At 46.0% G+C, this 24,520-nt stretch overlaps 1 protein-coding gene across 2 annotated transcripts; it reads right to left on the reverse strand.

Moving 5' to 3' along the window:
- Positions 1-266: 266 nt before the first annotated feature.
- On the reverse strand, positions 267-17,457 carry LOC149984809 (src kinase-associated phosphoprotein 2-like). 2 transcript variants are annotated; one of them, XM_090187250.1, is made up of 13 exons: positions 16,802-17,457; positions 16,150-16,255; positions 15,977-16,002; positions 15,115-15,216; positions 12,569-12,649; positions 12,293-12,376; positions 10,909-11,033; positions 9,952-10,015; positions 9,694-9,801; positions 7,237-7,335; positions 5,920-6,032; positions 1,766-1,866; positions 267-1,671 (listed from the first exon to the last, which is right to left on the reverse strand). In XM_090187250.1, the coding sequence occupies exons 1-12, from the start codon at positions 16,839-16,841 to the stop codon at positions 1,774-1,776; spliced, it is 1,041 nt and encodes a 346-aa protein (XP_090043376.1). In that variant the 5' UTR covers positions 16,842-17,457; the 3' UTR covers positions 267-1,671; positions 1,766-1,773. The 2 variants fall into 2 exon arrangements, with proteins under 2 accessions (XP_090043376.1, XP_090043382.1); XM_090187256.1 differs by having other exon boundaries at positions 1,762-1,866.
- Positions 17,458-24,520: the final 7,063 nt, after the last annotated feature.

Below are 24,520 nucleotides of genomic sequence, written 5' to 3' on the forward strand. Positions count from 1 at the left end.
AAAAGCTGTACCAGTTGAGCTGTTGGAATTACTGCAGACAGGGACTCTGATGCCACCTGGTGGTTGGTTTTTCATACTGCACAGCAGAATACACTGGGTAGAAGAGCTCCCCCAAGCACTGACCTTGGATCAGCTTGCTATCACCCAATCCTCAGCAGGTCATAAGGGGGTAAATGGAAAACTGACCTGAGATAAGTGTCTAGTAGAGGCAATGTGATCCAACTCTGCATGGAACCCATGCAAACAAAACAAACGAACAACCTGGGTCAGTATCAAGTATTTATGAAATACGCCTGACCTCTAATATACACATGTATTTCTCAGCCAGACTCCATAAGCGATTCATTCTAGACAGTTCACAATACAAAGACTCCATAAGCGATTCATTCTAGACAGTTCACAATACAAAGACTCCATAAGCGATTCATTCTAGACAGTTCACAATATAAAGACTCCATAAGTGATTCATTCTAGACAGTTCACAATATAAAGATTCCATAAGCGATTCATTCTAGACAGTTCACAATACAAAGACTCCATAAGCGATTCATTCTAGACAGTTCACAATACAAAGACTCCATAAGCGATTAATTCTAGACAGTTCACAATATAAAGACTCCATAAGTGATTCATTCTAGACAGTTCACAATACAAAGACTCCATAAGTGATTCATTCTAGACAGTTCACAATATAAAGACTCCATAAGTGATTCATTCTAGACAGTTCACAATACAAAGACTCCATAAGTGATTCATTCTAGACAGTTCACAATACAAAGACTCCATAAGTGATTCATTCTAGACAGTTCACAATACAAAGACTCCATAAGTGATTCATTCTAGACAGTTCACAATACAAAGACTCCATAAGCGATTCATTCTAGACAGTTCACAATATAAAGACTCCATAAGCGATTCATTCTAGACAGTTCACAATACAAAGACTCCATAAGCGATTCATTCTAGACAGTTCACAATATAAAGACTCCATAAGCGATTCATTCTAGACAGTTCACAATACAAAGACTCCATAAGCGATTCATTCTAGACAGTTCACAATACAAAGACTCCATAAGCGATTCATTCTAGACAGTTCACAATACAAAGACTCCATAAGTGATTCATTCTAGACAGTTCACAATACAAAGACTCCATAAGTGATTCATTCTAGACAGTTCACAATACAAAGACTCCATAAGTGATTAATTCTAGACAGTTCACAATATAAAGACTCCATAAGCGATTCATTCTAGACAGTTCACAATACAAAGACTCCATAAGTGATTCATTCTAGACAGTTCACAATATAAAGACTCCATAAGCGATTCATTCTAGACAGTTCACAATACAAAGACTCCATAAGCGATTCATTCTAGACAGTTCACAATACAAAGACTCCATAAGTGATTCATTCTAGACAGTTCACAATACAAAGACTCTGTGTCAAAAGGGGAAATGCAGCGATAATAAATGAAATAAAAACAGTTTACTGAACTCAATCTGCCGAGACAACTCCTTAAAGCGCTTAGCGAGATCAAGATGGACACGACCTGCATCTGATATTTTTCATTTTGCGACAGACAGTTTGGCTTTGCTGCTTAGTTCAGTGTCCTCTTCAGATATGGTCTGTTTCCCTGCATCTCACATGGAAGATGATTGGATTTAGATGCCCTGAAACAGAACACAAAAACACTACATATTAGTGTTGCTGGAACAACCCAACAGTTATTTCACCCATGACTGAGTTGCATGATCTAATACCTACTCAGGCCTTTAAATGGCGTACAACTCCATGAGGTACTCTTTAGGAACGATGCCAACCGACCCCTTCATCTCCCCGATCCACCAACCATAGTTCTGGTACTCCTGATAGAGGAGAGAACAGAGAGAAAAGAGTCAACCGAGAGGAGAGAGAACAGAGTGAAGTAGAGAAAACAGGGAGAGAACAGAGTGAAGTAGAGAGAACAGGGAGAGAGAGAGAGAACAGAGTGAAGTAGAGAGAACAGGGAGAGAGAGAGAGAACAGAGTGAAGTAGAGAGAACAGGGAGAGAGAGAGAACAGGGTGAAGTAGAGCGAACAGGGAGAGAGAGAACAGCGTGAAGTAGAGAGAACAGGGAGAGAGAGAACAGCATTAAGTAGAGAGAACAGGGAGAGAGAGAACAGCGTGAAATAGAGAGAACAGGGAGAGAGAACAGAGTGAAGTAGAGAGAGAGAGAACAGAGTGAAGTAGAGAGAACAGAGTGAAGTAGAGAGAACAGAGAGAGAGAGAACAGAGTGAAGTAGAGAGAACAGAGAGAGAGAGAACAGAGTGAAGTAGAGAGAACAGAGAGAGAGAGAACAGAGTGAAGTAGAGAGAACAGGGAACGAGAGGAGAGAAAACAGAGAGAGAGAAAGCGAGAGAGAAAACAGATCAAAGTAGAGAGAACAGAGAGCATGTTGTATCATTGAATACACTACAAAGCATTTGTTGTAAAAACAAAATAAAAACAGAGATGCATCTTGAGCTAATAGACGTTCTTAGGTCTCAGGCCCGGTTACACACCACACTGGAGAACCATCACCAGCCCACACCGATATGAGCCCAGTTAGGCAGCAGAGCAGCGTGTGGCTGGTGCCCCATACAGCAGCCGCTCTCCCCACTCGCTTCTTTTTTCTCAGTTCCTAGGAGCCTGACCTCACATGAAAGTCTTCCCTGGGGCTGACAGACACGGGCTGGGGGGCTGAGAGATTATCCCTCCCATGTAGGGCCCAGAGTTTCTCCTGGTCAGGGTGATACTCCTGGCCCTGGCCTGCTCACATAATACAGACTAGTGGATGCTGGTAACGTGTCCATGTTGAGGACCTCAGGTCAGGCATGATGAAGGGCAGTCTGATGATAGAGGTGTATATGACGCCATGTTAGCGCTGGTCCACGGCAATACTAGCCATATGTAACACCCTGGACCAGAGCTACGCCAGCCATATGTAACACCCTGGGCCAGAGCTACGCCAGCCATATGTAACACCCTGGGTCAGAGCTACGCCAGCCATATGTAACACCCTGGGCCAGAGCTACGCCAGCCATATGTAACACCCTGGGCCAGAGCTACGCCAGCCATATGTAACACCCTGGGCCAGAGCTACGCCAGCCATATGTAACACCCTGGGCCAGAGCTACGCCAGCCATATGTAACACCCTGGGCCAGAGCTACGCCAGCCATATGTAACACCCTGGGCCAGAGCTACGCCAGCCATATGTAACACCCTGGGCCAGAGCTACGCCAGCCATATGTAACACCCTGGGCCAGAGCTACGCCAGCCATATGTAACACCCTGGGCCAGAGCTACGCCAGCCATATGTAACACCCTGGGCCAGAGCTACGCCAGCCATATGTAACGTCCCTGAGCCAGAGCTACGCCAGCCATATGTAACGTCCCTGGGCCAGAGCTACGCCAGCCATATGTAACGTCCCTGGGCCAGAGCTATGCCAGCCATATGTAACGTCCCTGGGCCAGAGCTATGCCAGCCATATGTAACGTCCCTGGGCCAGAGCTATGCCAGCCATATGTAACGTCCCTGGGCCAGAGCTATGCCAGCCATATGTAACGTCCCTGGGCCAGAGCTATGCCAGCCATATGTAACGGCCTGGACCAGAGCTATGCCAGTCACATGTGACGCCCTGGACCAGGGCTAAAGCCACATAAGAGGAAAAACTGTCCGAAGACGATGCCATGCAGAGAGCGGAAGCCAATTACCTCATCTAATTAACTACACACTGAAACACATCAGTGTTTATGCCATTATGTGAATGTCACAATCGTCTTGTTAATGTGTGACATGATGGAATTGACATTTGGTCCCAAGCCCCCTGGGAGTGATACAGGGTTCTGTGTGTGTGAGCTTCCTGTGTCTGTTGTAGAAGTCAGCCACACCTCAGTGTGGTGTCAGGACCAGCCCAGTGTTGTCTGCTGCTAGGTAAGTCATGGCTGCCTGAGTGAGTGTTGGGGGCTGGAAGCTGGGCCTCAGTCACTAATACACTGGAGGTATATGGGACTCATGAGGAAGGAGGGAGCACAGACCCCACACTGTGACAACATATGAGCACACAAACAAGTACACACACGCTTTGTGTGCAGCAGGATACTTTAGTTTAGATAGCCTGACACAACACCCTCTAACACTCTGGGGGGTCTGGCAGCTGGGGGGGGGGGGGGCACTGTTCGCTCAGGCTATTCCTGGTCTCTGGATAGGAGGAGTGTGTGTGTGTGTGTGCAGCCCTTCCTCCTCCTCCTGATGCAGCTGGTCTGTGTGAGCGTCCAGACAGGTTTTATGGTCATTCCCTCCCTGCAGACCACAACCCCCAACACCAAGGTTCCAGGTCAACTGAAGGCTCTTTCAGTCTGCACACTAAACCCAATGAAAGGACAACGTGATTCCTGCTTCTCTTCGATACAGGAAAAGAAGCCGGATGTGGGCTGTTGTGTTGACATGTTTGTCTACTCTGCACATTGGCATTGCACAGCATCTCTGATCATTCACCCTTTCATCTAGAATTAAACACTTTGGACATAGAATGGTAACGTGGATGAATAGATAATAAATCATTACACAGTAATAAACTGCCCGGTTGGTAAAGAAAGGCAGTCAGTCGTTTTCAGAAACTCAAGCTGACAGTTCTTATATCAACCACTAGATGGCAGGCTTGATCATAAAAACAGCGCTTTCATTGAGTCTCTGTAGAAAATCACCATAAATAAGAGACTGATGTGAAACACTGCAAAGTTAAATTATTTTGGCCAGTGACGCTCCGCAAATACATCCGTCATTAAATCACTAAGAAAGTGAATGGATGATGGTACAAACTATGTAGTGGGTTACGCAGCCTTCAATTACAACATATTGGAGAGATGATTTAAAATGGCTGATTACACATCAACAATGTTTAGTCCATTAATGGATTCATATTTTAGGCCACTCCACACAATCGCTCTTTAATTCCCCACACCTGGCATACAAACACCCCTCCTACACCTCGCTAGCTGACAAGCCTCGGAAATGGGGCTCCCACCACACGTCCTCACCTGGTCTGAATGGAGTGGAGGACTCCACCTGCCGTTTCCTGAGAACACACATCCCCATTAAGGCCATGCCTGGCTAGGTGAGAGGGACACCAAGCCAAGAACACGAAAAACCTTTCCATTGTGACACAACTAATTCCCATCACACAGAGGCCAGAGAGAGAGAGAGGCTGCATCCTTTAAGGCACCTTATTTCCTACATAGTACACTGCTTGTCACCAAAGCTATGGATCAGTAGTGTCCTATGGGTCCTGGTCAAACGTAGTGCACATGTAGGTAATAAGGTGCCATTTGGGACACAGACAGAGAGAGGGCCCAGACCCAGGCCCACCTCAGCCTGCCGTTCGGGCTACGGGCTACGGGCTACGGGCTACAGGCTACGGGCTACAGGCTACAGGCCAGCCGCTGCCATATGAAATGTTTACTCCTCAGAGGGTCCAGCAATAACTGACCACTTTAGGTGGTCTGTCTGGTCTGGTGCAGCCACTCATAGAGACCTTTAGAAATACCACAGAATCTAGTAACACTTGGCATAAGAAGGCAAACCAACTGTCTTCTAAGGAGAAGATAACTAGGTAATATAACATGTTTTAACTCTTTTATTAATGCTTATCAGCTGCTTAGGATTTTTTGCAAACTTTTTGCTATGTCATGGAACATGTCAAGCCATTGTGGAAGATATGAATGATTGAATAAGTGCATCATGTGTGTATATAGCTCTTCACAACGAGCGGGACCCGCCTCGAGCAGCCATAAGCCTGTGAAAAGGAGATCATCCTAAACCTCTAGGGACTGCTGATGATCCCTGTCTGGAGGTGAGAGTGAGGATGAGGAGGGTTGGTTCCTACAGCCCAGACCGACCTTGCTGAGGATGTAGATGGCGTCTCCCCGTCTGAAGGACAGTTCATCTGGCTGATCTCCTGTACAGTCCCATATCCCCTGATAGTAGTTCTGGTAGTCTGTGATCTTATTCACTAGATAGACAGAGAGAGATATTATAGGAGAGATGGATCAATCAAAATGTTCCCCAGTCTCTACAGTACATGGGTGGTTGTTGTGATGTCATGGTGTGTAACCTATTGAGGTGGTAGAGAGCTAACAAGAGGTCTTCCTCTGACAGAACAATAAACTAGTCATCTCTCCCTCCCTGTCACCCTCTCTGAGGTGGTAGAGAGCTAACAAGATGTCTTCCTCTGACAGAACAATAGACTAGTCATCTCTCCCTCCCTGTCGCCCTCTCTGAGGTGGTAGAGAGCTAACAAGAGGTCTTCCTCTGACAGAACAATAGACTAGTCATCTCTCCCTCTCTATCGCCCTCTCCTCCTCTATGTTCTGTGCCCAGATATCTGACTGATAACTTTCCCCATGTTAGAGATGCACACAATCACAGCACCAGATCAGGTGTGGCTGATGTGTGCTTATACAGGTTCAGGAGTAATGCTGGGAAAGATACTCTGTGGTATACTGGAGCCTCAGAGTGGAATGTGTTGCCTCTGCTCATAAAGACCAGGTCCTCTCTGGGCAGCTGTAAAAAGGACATTTGACTGTACATTATGATACAACTGCAATGATAACAGATGTTCTTCTTCTGTGTTTTATCTTCCTGTCATATGGTGTTCAACCTGTTGGACGTTGCCCAGCCATCTTATCTCATGAGGACCACAATGGAAATAAGTCCCAGATTCTGTGTGTTATCCTCCAGGATTTTACTAATGTGCATGTATGGATTTTCAAGATTTATGTGGGCTTGTTTTTTTTATGATCTAATGAATAAAGTAAACTTCTCTGTTTTCTCCTATGAAATGTACAGGGGATTGAGCCTCTATAGCTTGTATACATGGTAACACAACACTCAGAACATTTCTTGTGTGAGTGGTTAAACGTAGCTTTCAGTTTGTTTGTACTGACGTTATGCAAAGGCAAGTGGTTAAATGCAGAACTGGTAGGATCTAACTGAAATGTGTTTATTTCAAGAACAGTGTGAAATGCCTCCGAGTTGCTTTTTCACAGGGACTTCCTCTCCATGTCATCATGACTTCCCTTTCACAGTGTGTCTCAGAAGGCCTTCTCTCTAAACTGGCATCTGCTTCTTGATTCTGCAAAGATCTGAACCACTCTGAAGTCTGTGTTTGGTGAGATTAAAGGATGAGAGGCAGGTCTCTCTCTCTCTCCACTTACCTGCAGCTGTAGTGGGTGGGGTGGGTTTGCTGTGTGGCGTGGGTGGTTCCACCTTGGGCTTTGGAGGTGTGGGCAAGGGAGGAGCGGACATGTCCTCCTCTGTTGGGAGAGATAAAAAGAGAGAGAGAGATAAATCCTAATGAATGACATCACATGAACATGGGGGACCTGATCCCAGATCAGCACTTCTACTCTGAGACTATGTAAATGGCCCCAGGACAGAGAGAGGGTCAGATGTGGGTCTGAACAACGTGAGGGATGTAAATGGCCCCAGGACAGAGAGAGAGTCAGATGTGGGTCTGGATAACGTGAGGGATGTAAATGGCCCCAGGACAGAGAGAGTCAGATGTGGGTCTGGATAACATGAGGGATGTAAATGGCCCCAGGACAGAGAGAGGAGGGTCAGATGTGGGTCTGGATAACGTGAGGGATGTAAATGGCCCCAAGACAGAGAGAGAGTCAGATGTGGGTCTGGATAACGTGAGCGATGTAAATGGCCCCAGGACAGAGAGAGAGTCAGATGTGGGTCTGGATAACGTGAGGGATGTAAATGGCCCCAGGACAGAGAGAGGGTCAGATGTGGATCTGGATAACGTGAGGGATGTAAATGGCCCCAGGACAGAGAGAGAGTCAGATGTGGGTCTGAACAACGTGAGGGATGTAAATGGCCCCAGGACAGAGAGAGGGTCAGATGTGGGTCTGGATAACGTGAGGGATGTAAATGGCCCCAGGACAGAGAGAGGGTCAGATGTGGGTCTGGATAACGTGAGGAATGCAAAGCCCCAGCTAGTCAGCCACACCTGTTGTTTAACATGCTTGTAACATAGAAGTTACACAAGCTGCAAGAGCAAGGCTGTGTCCCAAATGACACCCAATTCCCTTTATAGTGCACTACTTTTGACAGAATGTGTATGTACACACACACATTCAAAAGTTTGGCCTCACTTAGAAATGTCCTTGTTTTTGTCCATTACAATAACATCAAATTGATCAGAAATACAGTGTAGACATTGTTAATGTTGTAAATGACTATTGTAGCTGGAAACGGCTGATTTTTTAATGTAATATCTACATAGGCCCATATTCAGCAACCATCACGCCTGTGTTCCAATGGCACAATGTGTTAGCTATTCCAAGCTTATCATTTTAAAAGGCTAATTGATCATTAGAAAACCCTTTTGCAATTATGTTAGCACAGCTGAAAACTGTTGTTCTGATTAAAGAAGCAATAAAACTGGCCTTCTTTAGACTAGTTGAGTATCTGGAGCATCAGCATTTGTGGGTTCGATTACAGGCTCAAAATGGCCAGAAACAAAGAACTTTCTTCTGAAACTCGTCAGTCTATACTTGTTCTGAAAATGAAGGCTATTCCATGTGAGAAATTGCCAAGGAACTTGTACAACGCTGTGTACTACTCCCTTCACAGAACAGCACAAACTGGCTCTAACCAGAATAGAAAGAGGAGTGGGAGGCCCCGGTGCACAACTGAGCAAGAGGACAAGTACATTAGTGTCTAGTTTGAGAAACTGACAGCTTCATTAAATAGTACCTGCAAGACACCAGTCTCTGAAGAGGCGACTCTGGGATGCTGGCCTTCTAGGCAGAGTTGCAAAGAAAAAGCCATGTCTCAGACTGGCCAATAAAAAGAAAAGATTAAGATGGGCAAAATAACACAGACACTGGACAGAGGAACTCTGCCTAGAAGGCCAGCATCCCGAAGTCACCTCTTCACTGTTGACATTGAGACTGGTATCAATGCCATTGGAACACAGGAGTGATGATTACTGATAATGGGCCTCTGTAGATATTCTATTTTTAGATTATTATTTTTTTAAATCAGCTGTTTCCAGCTACAATAGTAATTTACAACATTAACAATGTCTACACTGTATTGCTGGTCAATTTGATGTTATTTTAATGGACAATATTTTGACATTTTCTTTTTAAAACAGGACATTTCTAAGTGACCCCAAACTTTTGAACGGTTGTGTGAGTGAGTGATAGAGAGAAGTAAACACTAGTTAGTATTTACACCTCAATTCATTCACAGCTATGTGTTTATGTTAACGAGAGCGAGCAGAGAGAGGAGAAATGTACCGTCAACATTGCACCACCCTGCCTGGGTCCCAAATGGCCTGCTATTCCCTTTATGAGGCACTACTTTTCCATTCGGGTCCATTGGCCTCTGGTAAAGTGTAGTGCACCAGAAAGGGAAAAGGGTACCATTTGGGTCTCCTCCCCCATCTATCCCATAATAAGGATAGTAGTAATAACATGACAGAGCCGGAGCATAGAGGATGTGTCAATCAGGAAGCATCCAATCAAAACAGTCCTCTAGAGGAACAGGATTCTTGGTTACATTCTCTGACAGAGTACACAGTGTGTGTGTGTGTGTGTGTGTGTGTGTGTGTGTGTGTGTGTGTGTGTATATATGTGTGTGAGAGAGAAATGGCAGACCTGGGAGTTCTTCGTAGATGTCATCATCAATAGGCTCCGCCTCGACAGCGCCAATGTCATCGTACGTCTCTTGATCCTCCTCGTCCAATGGAATGACCCCTGACATGTCTACAAACACACACAGCCACCCACACACACACAGCCTCAGATTAAATAAGGGAATTAGTCTATACTGGTTACTATTCAAATATTCATAAAAGACTTGACATGAAAAGTACAGTGGATAAAATATGAGGTCTAATGGTGAGTATTACAAACCTCTCAGCACAAAATCTATCTGCTCCACCCATTCCTCTGCCTCTTTCTGAGATGACGCACAGAACTGGGAGAGCAGGAGAGAGAGAGAGAGAGAGAGAGAGAGAGAGAGAGAGAGAGAGAGAGAGAGAGAGAGAGAGAGACAGAGAGAGAGATAGAAGAAAACGACAGTCAGTAGTTGCACCTAAATTAATTATCATAAACAAATAGCACTGTATTTATACATTAGCTAAACTTTCCTCAAGGAAGGAAAAAACTAGCTAAGAAACCTGAATATGTATGTGAGAAATACTTTACCGAAACTCTAAATGTGTGTGTTTTGCATCATCATTATGATGTCGTCAGTGGCACTTTGCTTCTTGAAAGTCCAATCTTTTGAAAAATTGACTGCTAACATGCAAAACATTTTTGGGACTGAATCAACAGCGGACTAATACAAAACATTAAAAATATAGTTTGAATGGATTTTCCCTTTAAGGCGTAAATCATAGTTCACACGAGATAGTCCACCGTCCCATTGGGACATAGCTACGTGGCTCTGAGACCATCTGCAGGGGAACGTACTGCCTGAACACCTCCCCACAATCCCCAACCAACGTGACTCCTGTCCGCCTCCTCTGTTCATTTCAATGCGTTGACAGTTGGAGAAATTGCTTGAGCTGAGCAGAGAACTCAACAAGTCTGAAAGCCAAAGGTCCAATATTCTAGAACTCTGCTGTGTGGACGTGTCCACGTGTTGGACTATGATCAAAGTTTAAAGGGACGGTATTACCAGACAGATAGATTTTTAGTCCAAGACTAAGATTTATTTCAATGAGATTCTATATATTCTCCAGGACTCGGGTGAATCGGTGTCTGGGAAACCGTCCTATAGTGGTTTCAGAAATGTTACATGGACAGACTGCAATGATTAGCGTATGGTATGGCCCCTAAGTGTCATCAAGAGACGAGCTCTCTCACCTGATATACTCGCTTGTCAGAGGAAGAAATTTCAAAGCAGCAATCTTTCTTGGAATCTTTTCGCAGGGTGTTATTCATCTTGACACTGTAGCCATCAATTGCAAACTCGCCCTTCTGCTGCTTGTCTGTCAGAGGAGAGAGAGAGAGAGAGAAACACAACTACAACAACAAGTCATGATTACTAGAGTAACATCACTGTTTGGCTATAAATTCTATATATTCAATGAAAATAAAAACTATGAAAATATCAAATATACATTCCCAAACACCTCAAACTACAGTTGTCTGGGAAGTCATGAATGTTGAGTACCTTTCTCACTACCGTAGTAGTAGTATGTCTGGTTGAATACCTTTCTCACTACCGTAGTAGTAGTATGTCTGGTTGAATACCTTTCTCACTGCCATAGTAGTAGAGTGTCTGGTTGAATACCTTTCTCACTACCGTAGTAGTAGAATGTCTGGTTGAATACCTTTCTCACTACCATAGTAGTAGAATGTCTGGTTGAATACCTTTCTCACTACCATAGTAGTAGAGTGTCTGGTTGAATACCTTTCTCACTACCGTAGTAGTAGAATGTCTGGTTGAATATCTTTATCACTACTGTAGTAGTAGAATGTCTGGTTGAATACCTTTCTCACTACCGTAGTAGTAGAATGTCTGGTTGAATACCTTTATCACTACCGTAGTAGTAGTATGTCTGGTTGAATACCTTTATCACTACCATAGTAGTAGTATGTCTGGTTGAATACCTTTATCACTACCGTAGTAGTAGAATGTCTGGTTGAATACCTTTATCACTACCATAGTAGTAGAATGTCTGGTTGAGTACCTTTCTCACTACCATAGTAGTAGAATGTCTGGTTGAATACCTTTCTCACTACCATAGTAGTAGAATGTCTGGTTGAATACCTTTCTCACTACCGTAGTAGTAGAATGTCTGGTTGAATACCTTTATCACTACCATAGTAGTAGAATGTCTGGTTGAATACCTTTCTCACTACCGTAGTAGTAGAATGTCTGGTTGAATACCTTTCTCACTACCATAGTAGTAGAATGTCTGGTTGAATACCTTTCTCACTACCGTAGTAGTAGAATGTCTGGTTGAACACCTTTCTCACTACCGTAGTAGAATGTCTGGTTGAATACCTTTCTCACTACCATAGTAGAATGTCTGGTTGAATACCTTTATCACTACCATAGTAGTAGAATGTCTGGTTGAATACCTTTATCACTACCGTAGTAGTAGAATGTCTGGTTGAGTACCTTTCTCACTACCATAGTAGTAGAATGTCTGGTTGAATACCTTTATCACTACCGTAGTAGTAGAATGTCTGGTTGAGTACCTTTCTCACTACCATAGTAGTAGAATGTCTGGTTGAATACCTTTATCACTACCGTAGTAGTAGAATGTCTGGTTGCTCAAAGCGCACCATCTCTTCTGCCACTCTGTGCCAAAGAAGCTGTGATCTGTGGAAGACAATGGGAACATCACCATAAACATAGTCATACAATCCAGAATCTGGAGACTCATAAACAGTGTCGTTTCCCCAAAAGTCCCAGAGTATGTGTCGTGTATGTTAGTAAAGACACCAATGTCATATATATAACCAATATATGTGTATATATATTAATATATGCATGTCTATGGAAGAACCCCACCCTTCCTGCGTTTCTCCAAGTGTCCGGCCTTGAAGACAGACTGGAGGTCCTGAGCCGCCACGGCTAGAGACTGCTGAGCACCTATAGGCAGAGAGACAACGATGCAAATCTATCAGCCTTCTAGCAACCTTCTTTACGTTCTCATAATTTAGATCAATGACTATGGCTAAGCTGATTGGACAACTGTTACTTTGGAAAAACAGGAAATAGTACAGTTTTGCTTTGTCTTTTCTTGCTCCCGAAAACCAAGACGACCTACTACACAGTCCCCGACTCCAATGAATCTCACAGTGAAAATGCACCCGTACAATGTCCAAAAAGAGGGTAACACACATCTTTGCTTATTTGGTTTGTCATCAATTGGGTCGATATAGAAGTTAAGCATCTCTTAGTGCAGAAGAGAACAATATTTTGCAGCCAACTAGTGCAACTTCAATGCACATGTTCAACTCTCTGTGTCAAAGTTGCTCCGAGTGAAAGAGGGGCCATAAAACTGGCAGCTGTTTAAAGGCCAATAAAACCCAGACCCCTTACCCTTTCACAAGGTTTATCTTGATACTCTATTAACCCAAACCAAATACACAAACGCTGTGTAGGTTACTGTTATGGGAGAAAGACTACTGTATACATAGGCATGCCTTTTCTTGGACTGTAGTAGAAATGTAAAGTGGTGACTGTAAACCTCTTGACTGCCACTCTGCGAGGTTCCAGGATGTGAGTAATAAACTATGCTCTCTCTGTCATGAGGGGCCAACCCACAGCTGTGCCCTTCAAATTGCTTCCAAAGTCAGTTGCCAAGTTACAACTGGAATGCCAGTGGTCTCACAATCTCCTTCACTTCAGCTTTCTCTCTCGCTCACACACAGACTTGGTGAGAGTGAGATAACCACAAACACTACATGGACAAAAGTATGTAGACACCTGCTCATCAAACATCTCATTCCAAAAGTAGGGGCATTAATATGGAGTTGGCCCCCCTTTGACTGCTATACCAGCCTCCACTCTTCTGGGAAGGCTTACCACTAGATGTTGGAACATTGCTGCAGGGACTTGCTTCCACTCAGCCACAAGAACATTAGTGAGGTCGGGCACTGATGTTGAACAATTAGGCCTGGCTCGCAGTCGGTGTTCCAATTCATCCCAAAAGTGTTCGATGAGCTTGAGGTCAGGGCTCTGTGCAGGCCAGCCAAGTTCTTCCACACGGATCTCGACAAACCATTTCTGTATGGACCTCACTTTGTGCACAGGGGCATTGTCATGCTGAAACAGGAAAGGGTCTCCCCAAACTGTTGCTACAAAGTTGGAAGTACAGAAATGTCTAGAATGTCTCAACCAGCTTCATGAGGTAGTCACCTGGAATGCATTTCAACAAGTGTTCCGCATGTGTGTGAACTCCACCAAGTTTGTTGGAAAAGCATTCCAGGTGAAGCTGGTTGAGAGAATGCCAAGAGAGTGCAAAGCTGTAATCAAGGCAAAGGGTGGCTACTTTGAAGAATCTCAAATATATTTTGATTTGTTTAACACTTTTTTGATTGCTACATGATTCTATGTGTTTTTTCATAGTTTAGATGTCTTCACTATTATTTTATAATGTAGAAAATAGTAAAAAATAAAGAAAAACCCTTGAATGAGTAGCTGTGTCCAAACTTTTGACTGGTACAGTATGTATGCAAGTTTGTAGATTGTATCAGTCTGGCTCCATTCCATTTAAATTAAATTCAGTCAATTCAGGATATAAACTGAAATTCTAGCTCATTCCAATTGTTTTCTTACAGAGAAGCATGAATTGGAATTTTAATTCTTTGAATCCAACCCTGGTCTACGCCCTCGTGCTGAGCCTGGTCTACGCCCTCGTGCTGAGCCTGGTCTACGCCCTCGGGCTGAGCCTGGTCTACGCCCTCGGGCTGAGCCTGGTCTACGCCCTCGGGCTGAGCCTGGTCTACGCCCTCGGGCTGAGCCTGGTCTACGCCCTCGGGCTGAGCCTGGTCTACGCCCTCGGGCTGAGCCTGGTCTACGCCCTCGTGCTGAGCCTGGTCTACGCCCTCGTGCTGAGCCTGGTCTACGCCCTCGTGCTGAGCCTGGTCTACGCCCTCGTGCTGACCCTGGTCTACGCCCTCGTGCTGACCCTGGTCTACGCCCTCGTGCTGACCCTGGTCTACGCCCTCGTGCTGACCCTGGTCTACGCCCTCGTGCTGACCCTGGTCTACGCCCTCGTGTTGACACTGGTATAAACCCTCGTGCTGACCCTGGTATAAACCCTCGTGCTGACCCTGGTATAACCCCTCGTGTTGACCCTGGTATAAACCCTCGTGTTGACCCTGGTATAAACCCTCGTGTTGACCCTGGTATAAACCCTCGTGTTGACCCTGGTATAAACCCTCGTGTTGACCCTGGTATAAACCCTCGTGTTGACCCTGGTATAAACCCTGGTATAAACCCTTGTGTTAACCCTGGTATAAACCCTCGTGTTAACCCTGGTATAAACCCTCATGTTAACCCTGGTATAAACCCTCGTGTTAACCCAGGTACAAGTGTTTGTGACGTACCTTCACAGGTCTCATCCTCCTTATCTGTGCGTTCTGAATGCAGTGACCCTCCATCATTGTTGCTGTCCTCCACTTCATCCTCTTCTGAGTCCTCTGCATCTCCTGGTTCAAAACGGTAGTTGTTGATGTATTATTCAAAACGGTAGTTGATGTATTAAGACCCATGCATGTCCCAAATGGACAACTATTCTCTACAAACACTCAAACTGGACACTTATCTCAATCTCTTCATTCAAAGACTCAATCATGGACACTCTTACTGACAGTTGTGGCTGCTTTGTGTGATGTATTATTGTCTCTACCTTCTTGCCCTTAATGTTTGTAACGTGTTTTGTGCTGCTGCCATGTTGTGTTGCTACCATGTTGTTGTTATGTTGTGTTGCTACCATGCTGTGTTGCTACCAAATATAGAGCACTACATTTGACCAGGGCCCATAGGGGGGAAGGAGGAGGTATAATCTGTGGAACATTCCAACTGGAATCTGCTCCAAAACCTTCAGAAATATCAAAGTTGCCAACAAACAACACATACAAAGTTGTATAGAGGCATAATAAGATACCGGGTTGGGAGTGGGCTATTTCAATACGTTTTTCAATCACCACGTTTATTCCCGAAAAATGTCTGTCCTCACTCTGGTAGCCTATGGACAAACAATAAGAATAAGCTATGTGGTGAGTTGATGCCTATTCGGCAGCTAGGTGAATTGATCATGTTACTTTGTATGCGTTGTTTTTTGGCAACCTTGTACTTACAAAGTTTTTGGAACAGATTCCTGTTGGAACGTTCCACAAATTATACCCACCCGGAGTAAGGTGCCTTTTTTTAACACATCGACATCAAGCACACTGAGTAAAAACATACGATTCTCGTTGAACTCTTGAGGGTATCTGTAAAACACAAGAAGGAAGAAGGAAACGATATATCGCCATAGTACAACTGCAAAACAGCTATAGACAGAGTTATATTATTTAACTAACGAGCTGTTGCAAAACCACTAAGTATTTATGATAGGTCCTGCTGGAGTCTAAACATACCCAGATTTGACCTCTTTGATCCGCTTTATGAAGGCTTCTCTTTTCTCCTTTGCCTTCTTACTCAAATTCTCTCCTTTCAGACCATCGAAGAGGAAATCTTCAAGATCTTAAAAAGGGGAAGAAATGTGAAGGCATCAAAGTTTCAGGTCATGTGATCACAATAATCAACCAGAATCATGCAGCCCATTCCCAAATATTTAATAGAGTTCTCAACTATACTCTAAATATTACAAATAATTCCCCGTTTTTAGGATACATTTCTAACTTTTACATGACAAAAAAAAGGTCCATTTTTATCCAACTTTTACACATGAAAATAGTGTCCTTTTTTGTTTTGGTATAATTGCTTTGGAGCGATAACCAAACACTTCGGATGCAAACGTGCGTACAATAGGTTGCCTGCCTACTCATTTCAATACTGCCAACTAATAAAGGAATCATATTAGTTACAACTCAAGGGTGCACCTGTTTGTTTGTGGCAATCGTCTCTATGGTGGGAAGACCTCTACCAGCCATATTGCAGTGAGACAGACACTTACTTCCTCTTTTTCAAAACAGTTATAAAATGTTTTTGGAAAACTTTACGTTTGACAACGATAGGATAGAAATCCATTACACTAACACGTCGATTAATAATATATAATATAAATACCTGAAATAAGCGTCGTTAACTCCTCCGGAATTGACCGCATAGCTTTACAGAGTCAAAAATCCAGCCAGGGTAGACTAATACGGAAACTCTGGAGGGCTGAGAGATACGGAAGTTACCGTATAAGTTCACTAATCAAATACAATGACCACTAGCTACAGTGCAGTGACACTTTTCAAATATAGACCGCGGGCCGTATCCTTCCTCTCTTGTTGCACCTGCACCGCCATCGCGTTTAACCTGCCATCGCGTTTAACCTGCACGCACGCCCAATAGTATTTCATAGAATGCGTTTTTCACACTGAACAAAAATATAAACGCAACATGTGACGTGTTGTTATGTTTCACTATATTGGATGACTCCAATATATTGGTATCACTCTGCGGCGGAGGGATACATCCGAGGTGAAGATTTACACATTTACTCCGGTGTACACCTGTGTCAAGGCTGGGGTCCGCCCTTATATATAGACCCCATGGCCGCGGCACAGACGTTCTCTTTCATTTTCTCGGCGGATGTCCGTATGGGTTGATGTACAAACTTTCTGAAGTTCGCTTGGTAAGTCACTGGTAAGTGTAATAGCTTGCGTGGAAGTATACTCACTGTCTGTTTGCAGCCTGGAGCAGCTGGCCACGTGGCCAGCCCCTCTTCAGTGCTCTACTCGCTGCGCGTGGTTGACCTGTATCTTCCGCCCGTGGTTTGTCTTGCTTATGTTTAGTTAGAGTTACGCTATGACTCAGTGTTCATCCATTAATATATTGGTGACTCTTGCTGCCACAGACTGTATTTACCTTACACATATTGCCGACTGGCTTGTTCTGTGTGTGTTGTGAATTGCTTTAATTACCCTGCAGGTTTTTTTTCTTCATTCCCTTGCAGAATGTAAGAGTATCATGGTGGGCTTCCACTATGTAGAGACATTAACTTTGGAGTTCCTTAACAGAGTTGCTCCATATGGTGTTTTTTGTTTTCTGCTTGGATATTAAACCGGCTAGGTAATATTGCAGTTGGCGTAAAAAACAAAACAACCCATGAATCAAATCCATTACCTGGTTGCTGTTTCTTTTTTGTCTGCCTGTTTTTCCCAAATGGGTCTTCCCTGTTTTCTGCAGAGGTACTGGGTCATTTATCCCTCCAGGTTCCTATTCCTCCAAGCGGGTTATGACATAGCTCTCCCAGGGTGTCGGACCCCTGCTCCGTGGCCCTGTTAGCTTGGCTTAGCTTATGGCTTCCCTTTGTGACAGGTGTGATGGTGGCATCCCCCCTTGGTGATCTGCATACCTCGTATGCACTGCCTGGGTTTGAGCCACACGGAGAGGGTGGTGACGCGCCCTACTGGATGCCTGTTTTGTTTTGTGTGGTGTTCTCAGAACGCCTGTGCCTGGTGTGATTGGGGGCCATGCACGAGTGTGTCGGCCAGGCTGAGGCGGGCTCCTTCCCCAGGAGTGGTGTGCCAGCGAGCCGTTAGTCCCTCTACTAGGCCCGGTACCCCTCCCAGGAAGTGTGGCCGGAGCCAGGCAGAGCCCATCTGCTGCCAGTCCTGGACGGGGGCAGAGTCAGACCGCTGGGACCACCTTGAACGGAGGGCGCATGCCCTGCGTCAGGAGGTTGATGGCTTCGATGGCAATGACAGCTGTTCCCTGTTGTCCAGTGATAGGCTGTTCCTGGGTGACGGTGCTGGCACTGTTCACCACCGACGCTACGAGCCTGACAGGCCATCAGAAGCCGGCAGTGGGGTTTCATTGCCCCCAGCGACTAGAGAGGCTATGAGTGGCCTACTCACTCGGGTAGCCACTGCACTGGACATCAAACTAGTGGACAGTGATCACTCAATCTGTCCCCATCTCTGAGTTCTGCAAGGCCTTGCAGGAGAGCTGGGCCTGTGCCATGGTCCTCCCAGACCGGGAGAATATAGGGCGGAACCCGCGACTGAAGCTGGGACCCCCCGGAGTCTTTGAGGACTTGTAAGCCACATGTGGCTCCCTTTGCTCTCTTGGCCGCCTTACCAATGCGGCCATGCTGCAGGCCTACCTGCAGACTCTATTGCCCCGGCTGCAGGAGGGCACAGAGGAGCTCCTCCGGGAAGTGATGGAGGTGTCTCGCCTGCTTTCCCTGCTCCAGAAGGATGTGGCCCGCTCCAACGGACAGGCCATGGCACAGGTGGTTACCTCCCGGCTCCATCTCTGGCTGGTCCAATCCGGTCTGCCAGCTGCTCTCCAGAGCACATTTGCCACTCTCCCAATCACCCCAGGGCTAACTTTTGGCCCAGAGGTTAGTGACATTCTGGAGCTGACCGATGCGGTTCGTAGGGACCGGGAGACCCTGAGACGTTCATGCCACCTACTCAGGCTCCGGGTCCAAGGCAGACGGACCATCGCCACCCACCTGAGCCAAACAACGGTGGGGTCCCTCTCCTGCCTCATCGCCTCATGCTGTGGGATGACCGCAGGGAAGGGCACAGTGTGTGGTGGCGCAACAACCTGTCAACCGTCACCGCCATAGGGACATGCCTGGGGGACCCAGGTGCTCGGGGCGCCAGAGGAGGCGCTGGCCTCATCTCCAGGTCTCAAAGGGCAAGGTGGAAGGAGTGTGTGGAGTCCCCACGGGTGTTGTCCACAATGCTTCAGGGGTACCGACTCCAATTCCAGTTGCCGGCCCCCTTCCTTCAGGGGCCTTTGTGTCACCACGGTGGCCAACCAGGACCCAGGTCCTGTCAGACATGCTCCTGTAAACAACAAGAGTCGTCTGACGCCCACCCAGAGGGTGGCCTTCATTGGCATGGAACTGGACTCAGTCCTCATGACCACACACTTGCCCACGAGAAGGGTTCAGGTGATATTGCCTTGACCACTCTCGACAGGGGCGGGTGGTATTCGCCCTAACCTGCCAACGCCTGTTGGGATTGCTGACATCGGCCTCGTTGTTGATTCCCCTGGGCCTGCTCCATCTCCTGCCTCTTCACCGGTGGTTCAACTCCCACCGGCTGCACCCGGAGCACGGCACAGTGCCTCAGGGCATTGTTGGGGTGGAGCTGTCGCTCCTTTCTCTCAGGTGAGGTGGAGATGCTGATGATGTGCCGCCAGGAGCTGGTCAGCACAGACGCCTCCCAGATCGGCTGGGGGGGTGTGACCAAGGGCAGGTCGGCCAGCGGCTGTTGGCTACCCCCTTAGAGCGGCAGGCACATCAATACACTAGAGCTCCGAGCTGTACTGCTGGCCCTGCAGTCTTTCCTTCCACATCTGAAAGGAAGACATGTCCTGGTGAGAATGGACAACACCACAGTGGTGGCCTACATCAACCATCAGGGTGGACTGAGGTCCTACAGCCTCCATTTTATGGCACGGGAACTCCTTCTCTGGGGTCAGGGACGTCTAGCATCTCTACTCGCAGAGCACTTACCTGGCATCCTGAATGTGGCAGCGGATATGCTCTCGAGGGAGGGCGCCTACATTCTCCCCCCCCCCCCCCCCCCCCCCCAGGTGATGCAGCACCTGTGGGACAAGTTCGGGAGGCTGCAGGTGGACCTGTTTGCCTACCTGGACAATATACACTGCCCTCTGTGGTACTCCATGTCATCACCACCAGGGCCTCTGGCTTGTATGCTCTGGCTCATGATTGGCTAGGGCTGGAGCTTTAAGCATTCCCCCCTTTTTCCCTGATCCAGGCTGTGCTGGACAGGACCAGGATGGCAGTGCATCGTCTGCTTCTGGTGGCCCCATAGTAACCCAGATGATCCTGGTTTAGCCTTCTCCTGTTGTCTGGGACACCTTGGCAACTTCCCCTGAGACCGGACCTGCTGTCTCAGGCCGGGGGAACTCTGTGGCATCCAAGGCCACACCGCCTCCGCACCAATGGTCCATGTTGGGACTACAGGATAATGAACACCATGCAGCGCACAAGGGCACTGGCTACAACCACGGCATACCAGTTGCTCTGGCAGTTCTGCTCTTGGTACACTGGTATTGAGGTTGTGCCTGAGTCATGCGGGGTGCAGTATGTCCTCCAATACCTGCAGTCTCGCTTGGATGAGGGCTTGGCAGCCTCTACACTGAGATGTATTTGGCTGCTATATCTGCCTGCCATGTGGGGTGGATGGACAGGCCAGTGGGGTGCCATCCCTTGGTCTCCAGGTTTATGAAGGGGGTTCGTCGCCTGCGTCCAGCTAGGACCCGCTCAATGGCGAGCTGGGATCTGGATGTGGTCTTGGCAGCTTTGGCATCTGCTTCCCTGAAACACCTCTCTATGAAGGTGTCTTTCTTGGTAGCGATTACTTCCATGAAGAAGGTGGGTGACCTCCATGCTCTTTCAATAAGTTCTGAGTGCTACGGGATGGACCTGGGGGGTAGAGTATATCGCTCCGCCCCAACCCTTCATTTCTCCTGAAGGTTCTGTTCTACATTCTAATCAATTCCACACAATTATATGTTTCAAGGCGGAATATTCTAATCATTCAATTAACAGACAATTCTCACCTATCACATACAAAGGATTCATTCCCGTGTTTCATGAGCTGAAATGAAAGATCCCTGAAATGTTCCATATGCACAAAAAGCTTATTTCTCTAAAATGTTGTGCACAAATTTGTTTACATCCCTGTTAATTACCATTTCTCCTTTGTCAAGATAATCCATCCACCTGACGTGTGGCATATCAAGAAGCTGATTAAACAGCATGATCATTACAGATGTGCATCTTGTGCTCGGGACAATAAAAGGCCACTCTAAAATGTGCAGTTTTGTTACACAACACAATATTACAGATGTCAAGTTTTGAGGAAGCGTGCAATTGGAATGCTGCAGGAATGTTCAATAGAGCTGTGCCAGAGAATGTAATGTTCATTTCTCTATCATAAACCGCCTCCAATGTCATTTGACAGGATTTGGCGGTACGTTCAACCAGCCTCACAACCGCAGACCACTTGTAACCACGCCAACCTAGGACCTCCACATCCAGCTTCTTCACCTGCGGGATCGTCTGAGAAAAGCTCCCTGGACAGCTGATGAAACTGGGTTTGCACAAGCGGAGAATTTCTGCACAAACTGTCAGGAGCCGTCTCAGGGAAGCTAATCTGAATGCTTGTCTTCCTCACCAGGGTCTTGACCTGACTGCAGTTCGGCGTCCTAACTGACTTCAGTGAGCAAATGCTCACTTTCGATGGCCACTGGGACGCTGAAGAAGTGTGCTCTTCACGGATGATTCCTGGTTTCAACTGTGCTGGGCAGATGGCAGACCGCGTGTATGGCTTTGTGTGGGCGAGTGATTTGCTGATCTTGTTGTGAACAGAGTGCCCCATGGTTGCCGGTGGGGTTATGGTATGTGCAGGCATAAGCCACGGACGATGAAAAACAATTGCATTTTATCAATGGCAATTTGAATGCACAGAGGTGCTGTGAAAAGATCCTGAGGCCCATTGTGGTGTCATTCATCCACCGCCATCACTTTGTTTCAGCATGATAACGCACGGCCCCATTTCGCAAGGATCTGTACACAATTCCTGGAAGCAGAAAGTGTCCCAGTTATTCTATGGCCTGCATATTCACCAGACACATCACCCATTTTGAAAATGTTTGTGATGCTCTGGATCAATGAGATAGATTTATTAGATTTATTCTGATAAGAACGACACAAAATTGCACGTCATGCAATGCACGTCTCACCATCCAACTCTGCACTCACGCACTGTACAAAATCTATGAACCCCCCCCCCCCCCCCCCACCAGACACAGTAAGTTACTACCTAGTACTGGCGGGAATTCTCTACAACAAAATGCACAACAAATATTCTCCAAAAACCGCTGCATCTTATGTGTGATGTTCGAATAACATTTACAAACAATTTGATATAAATTGTACATTTAAATCATCACTTGAGAGTATAAAAATCACTTTTGATGTACAGTGCTTTGCAACCAACAACTTACCGCTGGTTTGGTGCATGTTCACTGGGACGATTCTAACTGGAACATCACCCCTCGTAAGCAAGCTACGCAAACCAGCCAATAAGATGCCATGTTGAGTAGGTGAAGGCAAGACAAACTCAAACCAAAAACCCATTGGCTTAACAATAAAGTGGCAAGGGGAATCACCAATATAACCCTGTTACACTGGTCACACCAGATACTGACTGGTTTTCTGATCCACACCCAATACCTATTTATTTAAGGTATCTGTGACCAACAGATGCATATGTTTCCCCAGTCATGGAAAATCCATAGATTATGGCCTATTGAATTTATTTAAATTGACTGATTTCCTTATATGACCTGTAACTCCGTAACATCTTTTAAACTTTTCCATGTTGCATTTTTATATTTTTGTTCAGTGTAGTTTAGTTGCCTCCCTCTCTGGTTTATTTACGGGACCCCCGTCACGCCACAGTTTTAAGCAACAATTATGTGAGTTATGGTAGGCAACCTATAATTAACGTACAGATTTCTATGTTCAGATCTTAAATGTAATGTGCTATTTGTAGTAAACACAGACAGAAAATGTCAGTTTTATTGAATCAGACTTGATCTCTTCCAATCAGGAGCATAGGTGCTAGAGCTGCTCTGAGTGTTGCTGAACAACAGATCTGTGGTGGCAGATCGTACCACACGTCAATGAATCCCACATATCACAGCTTCATAGATAATATCTCCCTCCCAAATGGCACCCTAGTCCTTATATAGTAAACTACTTTTTACTGGGACCCTATGGGTCCTTTGACTGGGGCCTAAAGTAGTGCACTATATAGTGAATAGGGTGCCATTTGGGATGAAGCACATGTAGGTGTGATAAGAATTCCTTGGATGGATGCCTGGTTTGTGCCAATGTACACTGTTATTATGCAAGCACAGAGCCCTCTCTAAGAAAAAACAACTTCTACTCCTTTTGTGTGTTTAGGAAAGAGACCTGGGCATCATCAGTCAGTGTCAGTCTGTTGGGGAGGTTTGGGGCCATGGCAGGGTTGAGTGTCATTCAACTACCAGACACTGCACTCAAACGTGGTTCCTAAACCCACATGTTTTATGAGGGATCTCAGACTCAACTGGGTGTTTATTTCTCTGTCCTGTCCAAGCCTGGTATATCAAAATGTATTGTCCAATCAATTCCATGTACAGTACTGTCTGTCATCCATTGTGAATCAGTCGGGAGTTTGTGCTACATCTCAACGTGCCCTGTGTGTGTGTTACGTCTCAACATGCCCTATGTGGGAGACAGTTGGGGCATGATGACGACGCTACAATACATGTTCAGGGAAGCATAGTACTCCTGTCCTCCTCTGCTGTCTTGTCTGTCTCTAAAACAACAGCCTATACCCCTGTATCTCCTGTACTGTAGCCTACTCAGCAGGGGTTATTGTCACCATTCTATGAAGCTTGTTTATAACATTGTGTCAAACCGTGCCACCCAATTCTTGTTAAAGGCCTTTGAGCGAGGCAGAGCTTTCAGACAGTTTATATAGTGAGACAGGCAGTGATGACTAAACCTATCCAGCTGTCACCCCACCTTTTTTGGCTGCTTCTGAAATGCCACCCTATTCCGTATGTAGTGAACTACTTTTGACCAGAGCCCTAAGAAACCTCCACTTTTCTTATCTTGTCTCAGGAGCAGTCCGACTCAGGATGGGTATGGGAGAGGGGCTGTCTCTGACCTCTGACATCACCAGGATCTCTAGGGTCGCAAAGTTCCAGCAACTTTCCCAAAATTCCAAGGTTTTCCAGAAATGTTGGTTTTAG

Source organism: Oncorhynchus mykiss, chromosome 2, assembly GCF_057628025.1.
Source record: "Oncorhynchus mykiss isolate SJ-2025 chromosome 2, ASM5762802v1, whole genome shotgun sequence".
In the NCBI taxonomy this organism is placed as follows: domain Eukaryota; kingdom Metazoa; phylum Chordata; class Actinopteri; order Salmoniformes; family Salmonidae; genus Oncorhynchus; species Oncorhynchus mykiss.

Bases quoted from the DNA above. Each gene is read 5' to 3' on its own strand.
- LOC149984809 (XM_090187250.1), bottom strand. From the start codon at position 16,841: ATGCGGTCAATTCCGGAGGAGTTAACGACGCTTATTTCAG. The intron at 9,802-9,951 runs GTTTGTAATACT...GTGTGTTTGTAG, and splicing joins GATAGATTTTGTGCTGAGAG to ACATGTCAGGGGTCATTCCA. The intron at 7,336-9,693 runs GTCTGCCATTTC...CTCTCCCAACAG, and splicing joins CATCTACGAAGAACTCCCAG to AGGAGGACATGTCCGCTCCT.